General features: G+C 38.9%; 1 protein-coding gene across 1 annotated transcript in view; it reads left to right on the top strand.

Annotated features, from left to right (window-relative positions):
• Positions 1–14,949, top strand: part of VWA3B (von Willebrand factor A domain containing 3B) — a 176,973-nt gene that overhangs the window by 7,307 nt on the left and 154,717 nt on the right. The window contains exons 3-5 of the mRNA XM_090281768.1: positions 10,640–10,734; positions 11,803–12,053; positions 13,737–13,896. Of these exons, the coding sequence (XP_090137894.1) occupies positions 10,640–10,734; positions 11,803–12,053; positions 13,737–13,896 (506 nt within the window). The remainder of the gene's footprint in view (positions 1–10,639; positions 10,735–11,802; positions 12,054–13,736; positions 13,897–14,949) is intronic.

Genomic DNA, 14,949 nt, shown 5'->3' with positions numbered 1-14,949 from the left:
CCTGGTTTTCCTTCCCTCACCACTTGTTTTGTATGTGTTTTCGTTCATTTCAGCAGGACTAGCCTTCATTCCTTCCCTGTCTTGATTAAGTCTCGCTGTTAGTTCTGTAAGCTGTCTTATAACTATAGCTCTGAACTGAGCCTCAGAAAGGATATCTATCTGTTTGTCCGTTAATTCATGTGGTTGCTTTCTGGTCAGCTGTGTGATGGGGATCTCTATCATTATCCCTGCCATCCTGGCAGTTTTTTGCTTCCTGGGTGGGGCTGTCACACCTCCTATGCTATCGGGGTTGGAGCCCCATGCTCTCGTCACTACCGAGCGACCCTTCTCACCACACTGTGGAGCTTTGTGTGGGGTGGGGGGGTCCAAGATGGATTCCTGCTGTTCTCTCTCTGCTGAGAGACCAGGAGCCTCCTCCTCTGTACCCATGCCTTCTGGGCCTCATATTCCAAGGCAATGGGGGTCTGCCTTCCCCGGCATTGGAAACACGAGCTGATGGGTTTGATCAGCAGCTAGGGGTACTCCCAGGGGCTTCTCGCCGCCCCTTAAATACGGGTGTCTGTGCTCACTGCAGTCCTGCCGCCCGTCACCACTGCTGCTGCTGCCAGCACAGCTTGACCTCTCCGGCCCAGCTGTGCCCCTCCTACCCATCTGGACAAGCACCACTTCTTTATAACTTCATATGTTGGACTTCCATGGAGTTTTGTTTTCTGGAACATCTGGTTATTTCTGGTTTTGCGGTAGTTGTAGTCCCTCTTAGTTGTGGAGGGAGACGGAGCATGTCAGTCTTGGCCGGAAGTCTTCCCTTAACATTTCTTAATGCCTGTAGAATCTGTAGTGATGTCCCTCTTTCACTACTGATATTGATAATTTAAGTTTCTCTTACTTTTTCTGGACAAATCTTGCTAGGGGTATATCATAACTTAAAGAACCAGGTTTTGGGTTTGTTTATTTTTCTTTTATTTTTTGTTTTCTATTTTACTGATATCTGCTTTGATCTTTATTATTTATTTACTTCTACCTACTTTGAGTTTAATGTGAATTTCTTTTTCTAGTATTTAAGGTAGAAACATAAATAATTGATTTTAAACCTTTTTTTTTCTTGTCTAATGTAGTTATTTAAAATTGTAAGTATTTCCTCAAGCATTACTTTAGCTGAATTCCACAAATCTTAATAGGTAATGCTTTCATTATGATGTTCAAAAATATATTTTTTTTCTTTTGTAACTTTATTCTTTGATTCATGTTTTTTAAGAGATGTGTTAATTTCCAAATATTTTAGGACTTCTAAGGATATCTTATTTTTGTTGGATTTCTAATTTAATTCTATTGAGGTCAGACAACATAAGATTTTAATATTTGAAAGTTTACCGAGATTTGTTTTACGGCCAAACATATTTCTTGGACATTTCACACACACTTGAAAAGAATGTATATTCTGCACTTTTTAATGTATATTTGTAAATGTTAATTGGGGTTGTTGATACTATGATAGAGATATTCTATATCTTTAGTGATTTTTTTTGTTTAGTAGAGGTGTCCATCTCTCCCTTTAGTTCTGTCAGTTTAGTTTGAAGCTCTTAATGCATACAGATTGGGACTGTCATATCTCTCTGATGAATTGACAAAGTTTAATAATTTTGATTAATTTTAAAATGTCTATCTTTATCTCAGCTGTTATTTTCACATTTACTTTGTCTCTTGTTACCATAATAACTACAGCTTTGTTATACTTAGTTTTTACATGGTGTGCATGTTTATAGTCTTTTACTCTCAAACTATCTGCAGTCTCTATATTTAAATACTACCTCTTTAAACTCAGTCTCATGATTCCTGTCTTATAGTATTTGGTTCCCTAGATTTAGTATATTAATTCATATAGTTAGATTTAGGTCTAATATTTTACTTTTGTATTCCATTTCATTCCTGATATCTGTACTTCATGCCTACTCTTTTTTTTAATTTTTGTCCATCTTACTAAGGGTTTGTCGATTTTATTGATTTTATTAAAATACCAAATTTTTGTTTAATTTATTTTCTTATTTTTGTATTCAATTTCATTGATTTCTACTTTGATCTTTATTATTTCCTCCTATTTTCTTTAGATATGTTTTGCTCTTCTTTTTCTAGTTTTTTTAGGTGGGAGCATAGTTTGTTGATTCAAGACTTTTCATCTCTTCTCATGTAAACATTTAGTGCTATAAATTTTCCTCTTGGCACTGTTTGAGCTGTGCCCCTCAAATTTGTTTTTTGCTGTATTATCATTTTTATTCAGTTTAAAGTATTTTTGTTTCTGTGGAGACTTCCTCTTTGACTGACGGATTTTTTTTTTTTTTTTTTTTAAAGCATGCTATTTAGATTCCAGGAGTTTGGAGATTTTCCTGTTATTTTCTTGGTTTCTAGTTTGTTTCCATTGTCAACAGGGAATTACTCTGGTTTTAGTTATTTTAAATTTTTTGAGGTTTGTTTTATAGCCATGGATATGGTTTGTCTTGGTACATATTCTGTAGGTACTTACAAAGAATATGTATTCTTCTGCTGTTGTATAGTGTTTTCTACAAATGTATAGTGTTTATTGATGGTGATGTTGAGTATCCTTGCTAATTTTCTTTTTAGTTATTCTATCAATTGTTGAGAGAGTGGTGTTGAAATCTCCAACTGTTATTATGGATTTGTCTGTTTTTCCTTCAAGTTCATCAATTTTTGCTTCATATATTTTGCAGTTTGTTGTTTGGTGCATACACACTTAAGATTGCTATATCTTTCTGGTGGTTTGGCACTTTGATAATTATATAATGTTCTGCTCTGTCCCTAGTAATATTTTTTGCTCTGTAGTTTACTTTTCCGATATTATTACAGTCAATCCTGCATTCTTTTTATTAATACTTATATGCTTATCTTTTTACTTTTAACTTATATATATCATTATATTTGAAGCAAGTTTCTTGTAGATACCCTATTGTTGGGTCATTTAAAAAATCCTCTTTGCCAGTCTAATTAATTAATTATCTTCAATTCATTTTTATTTTTAAATTGTATTAATTCATTTAGTTTACATTATCTTTATTATATTTTTTTCAGTACTCTTTATCTCCTTTATACTCTCTTGCACCTCCACCAACCTCCCCCGCCCACAACCAACTCATCACCACACTGTTGTGATGAATTCTTTTTCTTATTTTTTTCTTTTTTGCTCGGTCCCTTCACCACCCCATAACCCCCCTAGAGCTATTAGCCTGTTCTCTATGAGTCTGTCTCTATTTAGTTTGTTAGTTCTGTTTGCTCATTGGATTCTACATATGAGTGAAATCACTTGATAATTGTCTTTCTCTATTTGCCTGTCTCTTTTAATTGTTGTATTTAGACCACTTACATTGAATGTAATTATTGCTACATTAGGCTCTACCACTTAATTTTTTGATTTCTGTTTTCTATTTATTTACTTTTTCTTCTTTTGGGTTACTTAAACATTTTTTAAAGTATATTTTATTGATTATGCTATTACAACTGTCCCAGTTTTTTTCCTTTTGCTCCCCTCTGCCTGGTACCCCACTTTCCTCCAGCAATTCCCTCCTTAGTTCATGTCCATGGGTCATGCATATGAGTTCTTTGGCTTCTCCATTACTTATACTATTCTTAACATCCCTCTGTCTATTTTGTTCCTGCCGGTTATGCTTCCTGGACTTGCATGACTATTTCCTTTGCCAAATTAGGGAAGTTTTCCTTCATTATTTTTTCAACTAAGTTTTCAATTTGTTGCTTTCTCTTCTCTTCCTAGCACCCTTATGATTCAGGTGTTGGTATGTTTAAAGATGTCCCAGAGGATCTTAAGCCTCTCCTCATTTTTATTTTTTCAATTCTTGTGTATTCATTCTGTGCTGGTTGACTGTTTATTTCTTCTTTATTTTCTAAATTATTGATTTGAACCCTGATTTTCTTCCCTTCACCATTGGTTTCATGTGGATTTTTCTTAATTTCACTTATCCTTTGCTTCTTCTCTTATGCATTTGCCATTTATCACCAGTGTTTTGATTGCTGCATCTATTAAGTTGGATGTCTTCTCATCGCTTAGTTCTGCCTCTGGAGCTTTGATCTGCTCCCTCTTTTGAGCCTTACTTTTCTGTCTCTTCAATTTGACTGCTCCTGTGCTTGCCTCTATGTATTAGATAGAGCTGTAGCACCTATTATGTTGTAAGGGGCAGAGCCTTAAGTATTCATCAGTACCAGATGACCCATTTCATTACCTTGTGGCGCTATATATGAGGGAGGGTTCTAAGTGTGAACAGTGCCTCTAGCTCAGCACTCTTCCTATTTCCAGTCACTTCACCCACTTCCCGTATGCAACTGGTGCCTCTCTAGTTGTTGTCCTTTGGTGGTTCCCAGAGTGGGTGGGTTTGTGTACATTCTGGGACCATGTGGGCCCTCTGAGTGGACTCTCCTGAGAGACAGGCAGTTTCTTCTGCCACCCCAACACCCAACACCCACTAGCTTTCACAGCCAGAAGCTATGAGGCTTTATTTTCCCTGCACTGGAACCATGAGCTGCGTGGTCTGGCCTGGGACAAAGATTGCTTCCCAGGTGTCCCTCCCAGCTTTTATAATGAGTGACTGCTCATTCAATGGCTGGCCATAGCCACTATCTTGCCACTGCCACCTCCATACTGTATCCTCTCCACCCTGGCTTCCCGTCTCCACCACTCTACCCATCTGGATGGGTATTACTTCTTTATATCTTTGTGTGTTGTACTTCCATGCAGTTCTATTTTCTGGTAGTTTCTGGTTGCTTTTTGTTTTGAGGTAGATGTAATCCTCCTGATGGCTGTGGAAGGAGGTGAATTGTGTCTACCTACTCATTATCCCTTTTCTGAGCCCTTCTCCCTGAAACTCCAACAACCTGGCTAACATTGTTTTCCCCACCCTAGAGATCCTCTGAGGTTCTGTCCCACACAACTTAAAGGCTCACCCAATCTGTCAACAGTGGCTTTTCCATATGAATGGATGGCCTTGGCTTATGCGTCACAACATCATAAATTCTCTCAAATGAGCAACAGCCAGCTTTAGTGAGCCATTAGCCCCTGTACCTCTTGCTAAGTGGCCCCAGGGCCTGCACTAGCAGCAGCCAGCTTTGGATCACAGTATGAGCTCTTCTGGGAAATTCCAGGCCCAACACAAGTAGCAGCCCTATCTTCAGATGGCTTTATAACTCATGCAGTGTGGCCCTGGGCAGAATATAGGTATGGGCTGACCTTAGCCTGCACTACCTGAGAAACCCCAGAGCCTGCACACCCAGTGGACAGCTACAGACCACGTTAGAGCACCACCACCCTGCTCCTGCATAGCTGATACTCCACAAAGGGCAGAGGTTGGTGGTCAGTGGTCACAGTCAGTCCTTGCAGCTGATGGGCCTGGGTAAATCCCTCTTACTGACCTGCCAACAGCAATCAAGGCTCAACTGCAAGAAAACAGTATACTCAGCCCACCTTGAGTATCCAGCTTGGGTGATAGGGGAGGCTGTGCCACTGGACCCTACAGGACACCTAGTACATTAGGCCACACCGCCAAGACAGGGAGTCAAAGAAGCTCTACCTAATACATAGAAACAAACATAGGAAGGCTGCCAAAATGAGGAGGCAAAGAAACATCGTGCAAATGAAAGAATAGATCAAAACTCCAAAAAAAGGACTAAACAAAACAGAGATAAGCAATCTATCAGATGCAGAGTTCAAAACACTTGTTATAAGGATGCTCAAGGAACTTACTGAGGACCTCAACAGCATAAAAGAGATCCAAGTCAGAATGAAAGGTTACATTAGTTGAAATAACAATTTACAGGAAAACAACTGTAGAGTGAATAAAGCTGAGAATGAAATCAATGATTTGGGACATAGGGAAGCAAAAAACAACCAATCAGAACAATGAAAAGGAAAAAAAATGCAAAAGAACAAGGATAGTGTAACAAGCCTCTGGGATAACTTCAAGCATTCCAACATTTGCATCATAGGTGTGCCCGAAGGAGAAGAAAAAGAGCAAGAAATTGGAAATCTATTAGAAAAAATAATGAAAGAAAACTTCCCTAATTTGGTGAAGGAAATAGACATGCAAGTCCAGGAAGCACAGAGAGTCCCTAACAAGATACCTACAGGGGAGTTCCCATAAGACTGTCAGCTGACTTCTTAAAAGAAACTTTGCAGGCTAGAAGATACTGGCAAGAAATATTCAAAGTCATGAAACGCAGGAACCTATAGCCAAGATTGCTCTGTCCAGCAAAGATATCATTTAGAATCAAAGGCCAGATCAAAAACTTCCCAGATAAGAAAAAACTAAAGGAGTGCACCATCACTAAGTCATTATTATATGAAATGTTAAAGAAAAAGATCAAAACTATGAACAATAAAATGACAATAAATATATATCAACAATTGTATTTAAATAACAAACTAAGCAAATATGAAGAAGAGAGAGACAGAATCATGGTTACAGAGAGTATTTTGATGGTTGCCCAATGGGAGGGAGGGGTGAGGAATGGAAGAAGAGGTGAGAGGATTAAGATGTACAAATAGGTAGGTGCAGAATAGCCATAGGAATGTAAAGTACAGTATAGGAAATGGACTAGCCAAAGAACTTATACACATGACTCATGGATATGAACAATAGTTAGGGATTGCCTGAGGGAGTAGGGGATGATGGGTGGAGGGGGGCAATGGGGAAAAATAGGACAACTGTAATAGCATAATTAATAAAATATAATTCAAAAAAAGAAAGTCAAAACTAAAAACTAAAAAATATTAATTCATTTAGAAGTAACAAACCCATTATATGTTAACATAACATTTTAAGAAAAATATATTTTCCAAAACAAAAGTTTTAATAAGAGTGCCATTGTTTTAGATTTTTGCAGATATTTTTGTGTCTCAAAATACTTTGATTATCATTTCTCCTTAAATTAACAGCTTTATTGAGATGTAATTCACACACTATACCATTCATCCACTTAAAGTGTACAATTCAGCATCTTTTTTAGTATATTCATAGATGTGGGCATCTGTCACCTCAGTCAACTTTAGAACATTTTTATCACCTCAGAAAGAAACCCTGTGTACCCTCGCTATCCAACCTACCCCAAAGCAATCCACTTTATGTCTATAGATTTGCTTGTTTTGGATAGTTCATATACATGGAATCATATAATATGATTTTTTTTGACTGGCATCTTTCACTTAACATAACGTTTTTAAGGTTTATCAATGTTGTAGCATGAATTGATAGTTTCTTCCTTTTTATGACCAAATGATATAGGAGATGAAATGTATTGATATACCACAGCTGATCCATTTGTCAGTTGACAGGTGGAAGGCTGATTCTTATTCTAGAAGATAGTTAACTTGGTTGGACTCAAACTACAAATTATGTCTCTCCTGGTAAATAAATGCAAATCTCACCAATTCCCTTCTTTCAAGGATTAACGCAACTTCAGTTCCTGCTTATTCTTGATTGTACTCTAGTAGCTATTTTAATTTTTTTTCCAGAGTTTATATTCTTTATTGTATGAGGATTTGCCAATAAAATCCACCATTGCTAGATGCAGAACTCAGAGTGCCTCCCATTTTAATTAACAATTGCACTTTATAGAGTCTTCTGTAGGCTCATCTCCTTCAACCCTAAAAAAACAGTGCTCTCTCAATCCACTGAGCCACACCAGCCAGGGCTGTACAACCTCTTTTAAATGAATATGCTGGCCCTTGATTTCTTTCTTCTTCCTTTCTTCTGGCTGAGAAGTAATTACAACAGGAGCACATCTAAAGATAGAAGCCATTTGTTGAACATATCAGAGCCAATTCACTAAATGACCTTCTGAAGAAAAGGAGTCTACCCACCCCAGACAAGCTGCCTACTTTTGGACAGAGAAGGCAAAAAGCTGTTGTTTCAGGAACTGGAGGTATGACCCACCTTGACTCCAAGAAACCATAAGCAGTTCTACCTTTGTGCCTCAGGAGGACTGCAGGCAATGAAGATGGTATCTGAGCCATTGTGCTCCAGGGTGAGGATGGCCCAGGATACAAAGACCACCCCCAGGGCACAGATGAAAGAATGCTGCAGCTTTTATCCAATTAATATTTTCCCTGAATTCCAAACCCCTTACCTACACTTTTCTTCTTATAAAAAGTGCCCATTTATAATGGAATTTAAGAAACTCTGTTAGAATACAAACCCACTGTCTTCTCAGATGCCAACCATCTGAATAAAGTGCCCATAAAGATCGCCCAAAACCCCCCCAAAAACAGTACTCTCTCCTCATTCCAGATAATGCCTTAGGAAAAGAGAGTGCTCCTGGTGATTTTAAGTTGCTCTCTGTCAGTTAAGAAGTTGAACTCTTGGAAAGGGAGATTTTAGAGTTTGATAGATTTGAATATCAACAGTGTAAGAAATGTCCAAACCTGTAGAGAATTTTTGTTTATTTGAGTGAAACTGACAACAGTTTCCTGGAAGCAAAATGTCAACAGATTGAGAAACTGCTGCAGAGAATGTGAGGTTTGCAGCTTATTTTATATATTACAGTTAAAGGAGGAGAGGTAAGGGGTGGTAGATGAGGGAGGCGAAAAAAAGCAAAATGAGAAATTGCTGAGGTTAGAAAAATGGTTAAACAGAGAGACACATAGTTCTTTTACATTGGTGGCTATAGGATAGTTAGCATTATCAGTAGCACATAGAGATGGTATTTGGGCAATAACGAGAGGTTCTGTGGTCTCTGCTCTAATGGAAGATTGTGCCCTGAGGGGTCTGGAAAAAAGGATATATCTCTGTTATCTGAGATGCAAAAAGATAGTAGACAGATTTAGTTAAGGCAAAGATTGACCTTTGTCAGAGAAAATACTGGCCTAGGCTTTTAGTTAGGAAGTTTTAATTACAGACCATCTTATGTAGTTATTTTTGTTCTCTGAGTTTGTAAAGCTGCCATGCAGGCTTCCCCTGAGCCAGTCAGGTTTAGTATGTGGCCCCCTTTTTTTTTTCCACATGAGTGACATTATTGCTGATGTAATTCAAGAGCCCATTCTTTTCTCTTTACTGTTAGGAACATTGAACTCTTCAAGTCTTTTAAGTTTTATCACCCCTGATGATTTGGGACCAAGCCAAGACTATAAAATTCAGTCATGGACTTTTTGCCTTTCCAAAGTAGGCTGTTATCCTGCCTCCCTAGAAAGGTAGAGAATGGACATACTTGATCCAAGAGTGCCACCATTCTTTATTCCATTTTAGGGACTTAAATAACAACAGCAACAATAACATAATCATCACAATAAGAACATCTCTGGGAAACTTTGCCTCGTCTTCTGTCCTACCAAGTCAGAATTAGTCCTTGAATCCTTTCTGTAGTCTTCTGTTCCATGAAGGAGTGAAATAGTTTTGTGCAACAGATATTGAATGGTTGAACACATAATTTGAGAAAAATCTTGTGATTTTTGATATTCTGTGTATTCTGAATCTATTACCTGCTTGCCTCATTCACTCATCCATTCATGAACCCCCATTTGAGAGAGCAGTTGACAATATCTAAGTTTAACTTTTAAAATTCTGAAAACAAATCCAAGTGCTGAATAAAAGTTTTCAGAAATTAAACACAATTTCTATGTTATCTTGTTGACCTCTGACTTAATCATACTGGACAAAAGAACCAGGAAACTAAAGCAAACCCTGTTTTCTTCCTCATTCATTCATGTATTAAAGTATTACCCATGTCATAAACAGTTGGATTTATCATAGCACCTAGAAATACTTTATTATTTGGATCAGAATACAAAGCATCACAGAGCGTTGCTGTCACTGTGTTACAGAAATAGGGGAGTCCAAAAACAAACCTCAGAGTTTGCGGCTGGGAGACAGAGAAAAGGAAGCAGCTTTCAGGATGCCTTTGCATGCCTGGGGCTAGTGGCTGGAAACTTTGTTGCACAAAGATCTGCTTTGAAACTTCCAAGGCTCAGGAAGATGGGAGGGGGATGGTACAGAAGGAGCCTACAGAGCCTGCGTAGGGTTCTGTGAATGGTCAGAACCGTATGCAAGACCCACTGCGGCAGAGGCAGTCAGGGATATATAAGCAGCTGCGGACGGACGTTTTAGCTTGCGCACTCCCTCCATGTGGCTTGGAGGAGCGGGTCTCTCCAGGCTGCTTTAAGGAGAGGTTCTCACCATGCAGTTTGCAGGAAGAAGGCAGTTTACAAGGAGGCTGAGAATCCAGGTGGTTCTGCATTGAGAGCTGGAGGGCACCACAGCACAGAAAGGACCTCCCCAATCAGAATTGAGTGATTGACAGCTTCTGGTAAAGCTGAACTGTGCCTAGGAAGTAGGGAAATGGTGTTTCTGACCTTCATAAGACTGGCCAGGTCTGGGAGAGGGAGGCAGGACTATGTGCAAGTAAACAGTTCTTTTTCTTTTCGCTAAACTCTGATATTGAGAGTTATAATTCTTGCGGCGGGCAATCGGGCCCCTAACTAAACAGCCCTTGGGTTCTGTTTCAGTCGGAGCAGCCCAGGGGTTCTGTTATAACTGGAGATATGCTTTGAATGATGTCAGAGAAAAGCATTTTGAAATAAAGATAAGAAGCGTTGATAACACCATTTTTATTGTTGTTTTTTATAAAAATGCAGATTATGTGGCTTCTCTGGGGAGACTTGTGGCTTCCCGGTATGCCGACGACCTGTTTCCACGGGTCTGCAGAGCAGAAGATGGCACCACATACAACGTAAGTGGGAGTTCCCATAAGGGACGGGGATGCACTGCTGAGATCTGGGAGTGGCCTGCGCGGAGAGTCTCACACTGCTTCCCTTGATGCTGGAGCTTGAGGAATAATAAGCTTGATTGCCAAGGGTATGGGGATGGAAAGGAGTTTAACACAGAGGGGACAGCATGAAACAAGGTGTGAAAATGTGGAATTACATAGTGTTCTCAGAAAACAATTTTCCTTAACAATTTAGGTATTTGGGGGTATGCTGAGGATTTTTAAAGTTTTTAGAAAGTACCAGATTTTTAAAATGTTGATTCTACACAGAATAGAGTATAATTATTTTTATTCCTTTTCTATCTTCTACTACCCTACACCATGAAAGACCTTGAACAATTGTGCCTGATCTATCTGAACGATGATATATTTGTGTATACAAGAAATTGCCCGCAAGCCTCTGTCACCTTTCAGTGACAGACTCTACAAGTGTTAGTGGCAGCCATATGTGCTCAAGTGATCCAGTTACAGGGAAGCCTGGACTGGGAGACAGAGGACACAGGATAAGGTCATGAGCAGGACGATGAGTCACTGGTGCAGCATCCCTAGAGGAAGCCAGGCAGATATGCAGGCATGTTTAGAAGCATTTACAGAAATATTTTTGGTATGTTGTAGTTAGGAAAACTTTTTAGAGGCTTATTTTTTTCTATCTGCCTTTGCTTATCTCTTTTTTTCTCTTTAATTTCTTAAAATTTCCCCTGAACATTTTCTGATAAAGATAATTCTCTAGTTATAAAGATAAAATATGATCTAGAAATAGATTGTTTTAAAGAATACTGTGTTTTGAATACAACACATAATCATCTTTTCTCCTGTGGGAAATTAGCCAGGGGTTTTCAGTTGAAAGACTAGAACACTTCCTTTTGGATTATGTGGGGTTTGGAGGATCATCTACAAAATTGTTATTAATGCACAGTTCTTGATGGCAGAGGCCTTGACTCAGTGGGCCCTGTTGTTCCTGGCACTGTGGTTCAGATGACTTATTCTCGTGTGCTTTTATTTTGTTTTGTTTTTTACTTTTATTTCATTAAGCTGACAGCCAAATCAGAACTGATCTATCAGATGGTGGAACATTTAACACTAGCTGTGGAGAGCTTTAAGCAGCGGATGGACTGGCTCACCAGCAGAAGCCGACAGATTTTTGGTGTCATCTTGGAACAGTGCATCACCATTGTACTGGATTTTGGTGGCATGAGGGAGGAGGAGCTTAATCTGTGCCAAGATGCTCTAAAAATGGTCCTTCAGGAGCAGGTGGCTCACATAGCCAAGTTTAATATCATATGGTGAGTTTCCCAAAGGACCAGGATATTTCAGTGAAACTTCATAGGTAATTTTCTTTTATTCAAAGTTAAGTAGCATAACTAACATAGCTCTATGGAGGGATTGTTATTTTGTAATTTCCTAGAATATAGAATTAATTCCAGCAGAGAACCCACAATGAATAAATCTTAGAAAACTTTTCTCTGCTTTGCACATAGCATCTTAGTTTTCAAAATAGGAGAGATTTGGAAACATACTTTTTTTTCAATGCAAGGCAAGGTAAAACATATAAGAATATGAATTATATTAAATGTATATTTAAGGCCATAAAAATGCCTTCATCATTTCAGATTTTAGCTTGGATAATGAATTCAAACTTGTCATACATTTCACTGGTTTTCAAAGTGAGCTTGCAACTCAAGTTGATCTCCCCATAAGTTCACCCCCTAGCTTTATGAAATTTCCCATATTTTGGAGTTTTCCCAGTCAATCATTTATAGACTCTTGAATTTGAGAGGATTTAGACTTCAGGGCCAATCTCCCATGTGGAATAGTGGCTGCACCTCCCTGACGAGAAACATCTGGAAGGGGAGCATCTACCTGAGTTTTTCTTTTTAAAAATAAATTATTTTCAGCTCAATAGATGACATCTTTGGGGGTGCTGCCTAAGTGTATTCTATTCCAGGTTCCTGTTTCTGTTGCAGATGTATTATTGAAGGAACTACGTGGTTAAGTCTGCAATGCTTTAGCTTTCCTGGAAATGTATGCTATAGTATATATGCCACTTGGCCAGATTCTCTACCTAGAGGGACATGCATGTGAGGCAGCCTGTCTCTGGAGGTGGGCTCTGAGAAATAACTTAGCACAATTCATTTAGTCCAGCAATTTTCAATTGTTTTTGTCTCAGGGCACATATAAACTAATTATTAAAATTCTGCAGCACACCAAAAAATATATTTTAGGCTAGTCTGATTAAAAAAAAAAAAAGATATAGTTTTCATTCATTCACACCAGACAGCTATTGTTGTGTTGGCTGTTTTCATTTTTTAAATATGTATTTTAATCCTCATTTGAGGATATGTTTATTGAATTTAGAGAGAGGGGAAGGGAGGAGGGAGAGAGAGAAAGAAACATCAATTGATTACCTCCCATATGTGCCCGGACCAGGGATCAAACCTGCAACCCTTTGGTGCATGTGGCAACACTCCATCCAACTGAGCCACCAGGCCAGGGCAGAACAAGACTGTTTTTGATCCCCAAAGGTCACTAATGGGAATCTTTCGGAACAATGAAAACAATGTAATAAAAGAACTAGAAGTAAAATTTTAGAGTAATAAAATTGTTGCTGATTTGCAAAATTAATGCCGTGAATCCTTATAAATTTACTAGTAATAGAAGACAGTTACACATAAACCTGTTTATGAAAATAACTTCCCTCTATAATTTTAATTTACTTTATAATGTTTGAAATTTTCTATTCTCCTGTAAACATTGTTTTTCCAAATCCAGTTGATGGAAGGTAATGGTGCTTTGGAAACCTGTCTCAAAACCAATAGTTTTGTTGGTGACTTTCAGAGGTCTGGGAGCTGCTTTTTCTTTCTTTCAGTGCTGGTGACATTAAGTGACTTACTGCTCCTAGCTGCAAGACTGAGGGCTAAAGCTGTGTTGACCACTGCCCAATGACAGCCCCATGTAATTCCTTTCAGGACTTCTCAAGAGCCTGTTAAATGGCAGGAAAATGCTGCTCCTGTGATGGAACAATCCATAGCTGCTGCCATCAGTTGGGTTGAGAAACTGACCTTAGAGCGGACTTTGAGCCCAACCAGCTGCCTGAATGCTCTGCTGGAAGCTGGAAAAGACAAAACTGTAAGTGTGTATCCAGGGCTGGCCCCAGATCATGAAGGTAGCTTCAAGCTTATTCCTTCACACTCAATATCCTCATACAGCCTTTCAGCTGATCTTGTTCCCTTCCCAGTAGCACCCCACAGGGACCGTTTCATTGGCATTAAAGAGCCCCATAAGTCTTAATCCTATTTGTAGGAAATAGTGACTCCCAAACCAGTAGAAAATCTGTAGTAACAAAGGGCAAATGTAATTAGAGGGTCTTAAGGGCAAAAGTAATTAGAGGATCTCTGAGAAGGGAGTTGACAGTATTAGCATATTTACAAATCACAATAGGGGCATTTAGATAATCATGTTAGATTGTAACTCTGGAGTAACCAGTAATGAAGAAACAGGGGAGAAGGAGATGGGTGGAGGAGCTAATCGCTTTAGGGAGGGGGAGCTAATTGCATTACTATAAAACCAGTTTTCTTTGTCTATGTGCTCACATTCTCCTGGCTGAGGGTACGTCCAACTCTGCAGACTCGTGAATAAATGCCTCGCTTTGCTGCTCAAGTCCTGTGTCCTGGTTTTTATTGTGAGCATTTCTCACATATTGACCTCTGAATTTGGAACCAAGTGAGAAGCAGATGGCAGACCCCAGATAAGGATTAAAATCACAGCTTTGGTGATGCAGAGTTGGACCAAACAAAATGAGACTCCTTAACACCTGTCCTCTGGGCCTGTCTGGGCTCCCCTGGTGGGGTGATTGGGATTGACCCTCATTTAGCCACTATCAGGAGAGCCACATGCTGCTTATAGCCAATGAGCATTGAGAAAGGACAGGATATTAGGCCATAGTTCTATATATCTAACACTTTAATTCCACTCTTCCTCTCCTGACAATTAGATAAATCAGCTCTTACAGGAGGGGAGGTTGGAAGAGTCCTCATAGAACCCTTAGGATGAGGAAGTAGGGCTTCATCAACATCCATGTTCTGAAGCTTTCCCACACTTCCTCTTCTTCACAAATGGATTTAGCATGTGCTTTTCAAGGTGAAGTATATCTGTGCCAATCAGTTATTCATTTTCAAATGT

The sequence above is a fragment of the Furipterus horrens genome, unplaced genomic scaffold, assembly GCF_987537825.1.
Source record: "Furipterus horrens unplaced genomic scaffold, mFurHor1.1.pri manual_scaffold_6, whole genome shotgun sequence".
Lineage (NCBI taxonomy): Eukaryota > Metazoa > Chordata > Mammalia > Chiroptera > Furipteridae > Furipterus > Furipterus horrens.
This window is presented reverse-complemented; position numbering and strand designations above follow the sequence as displayed.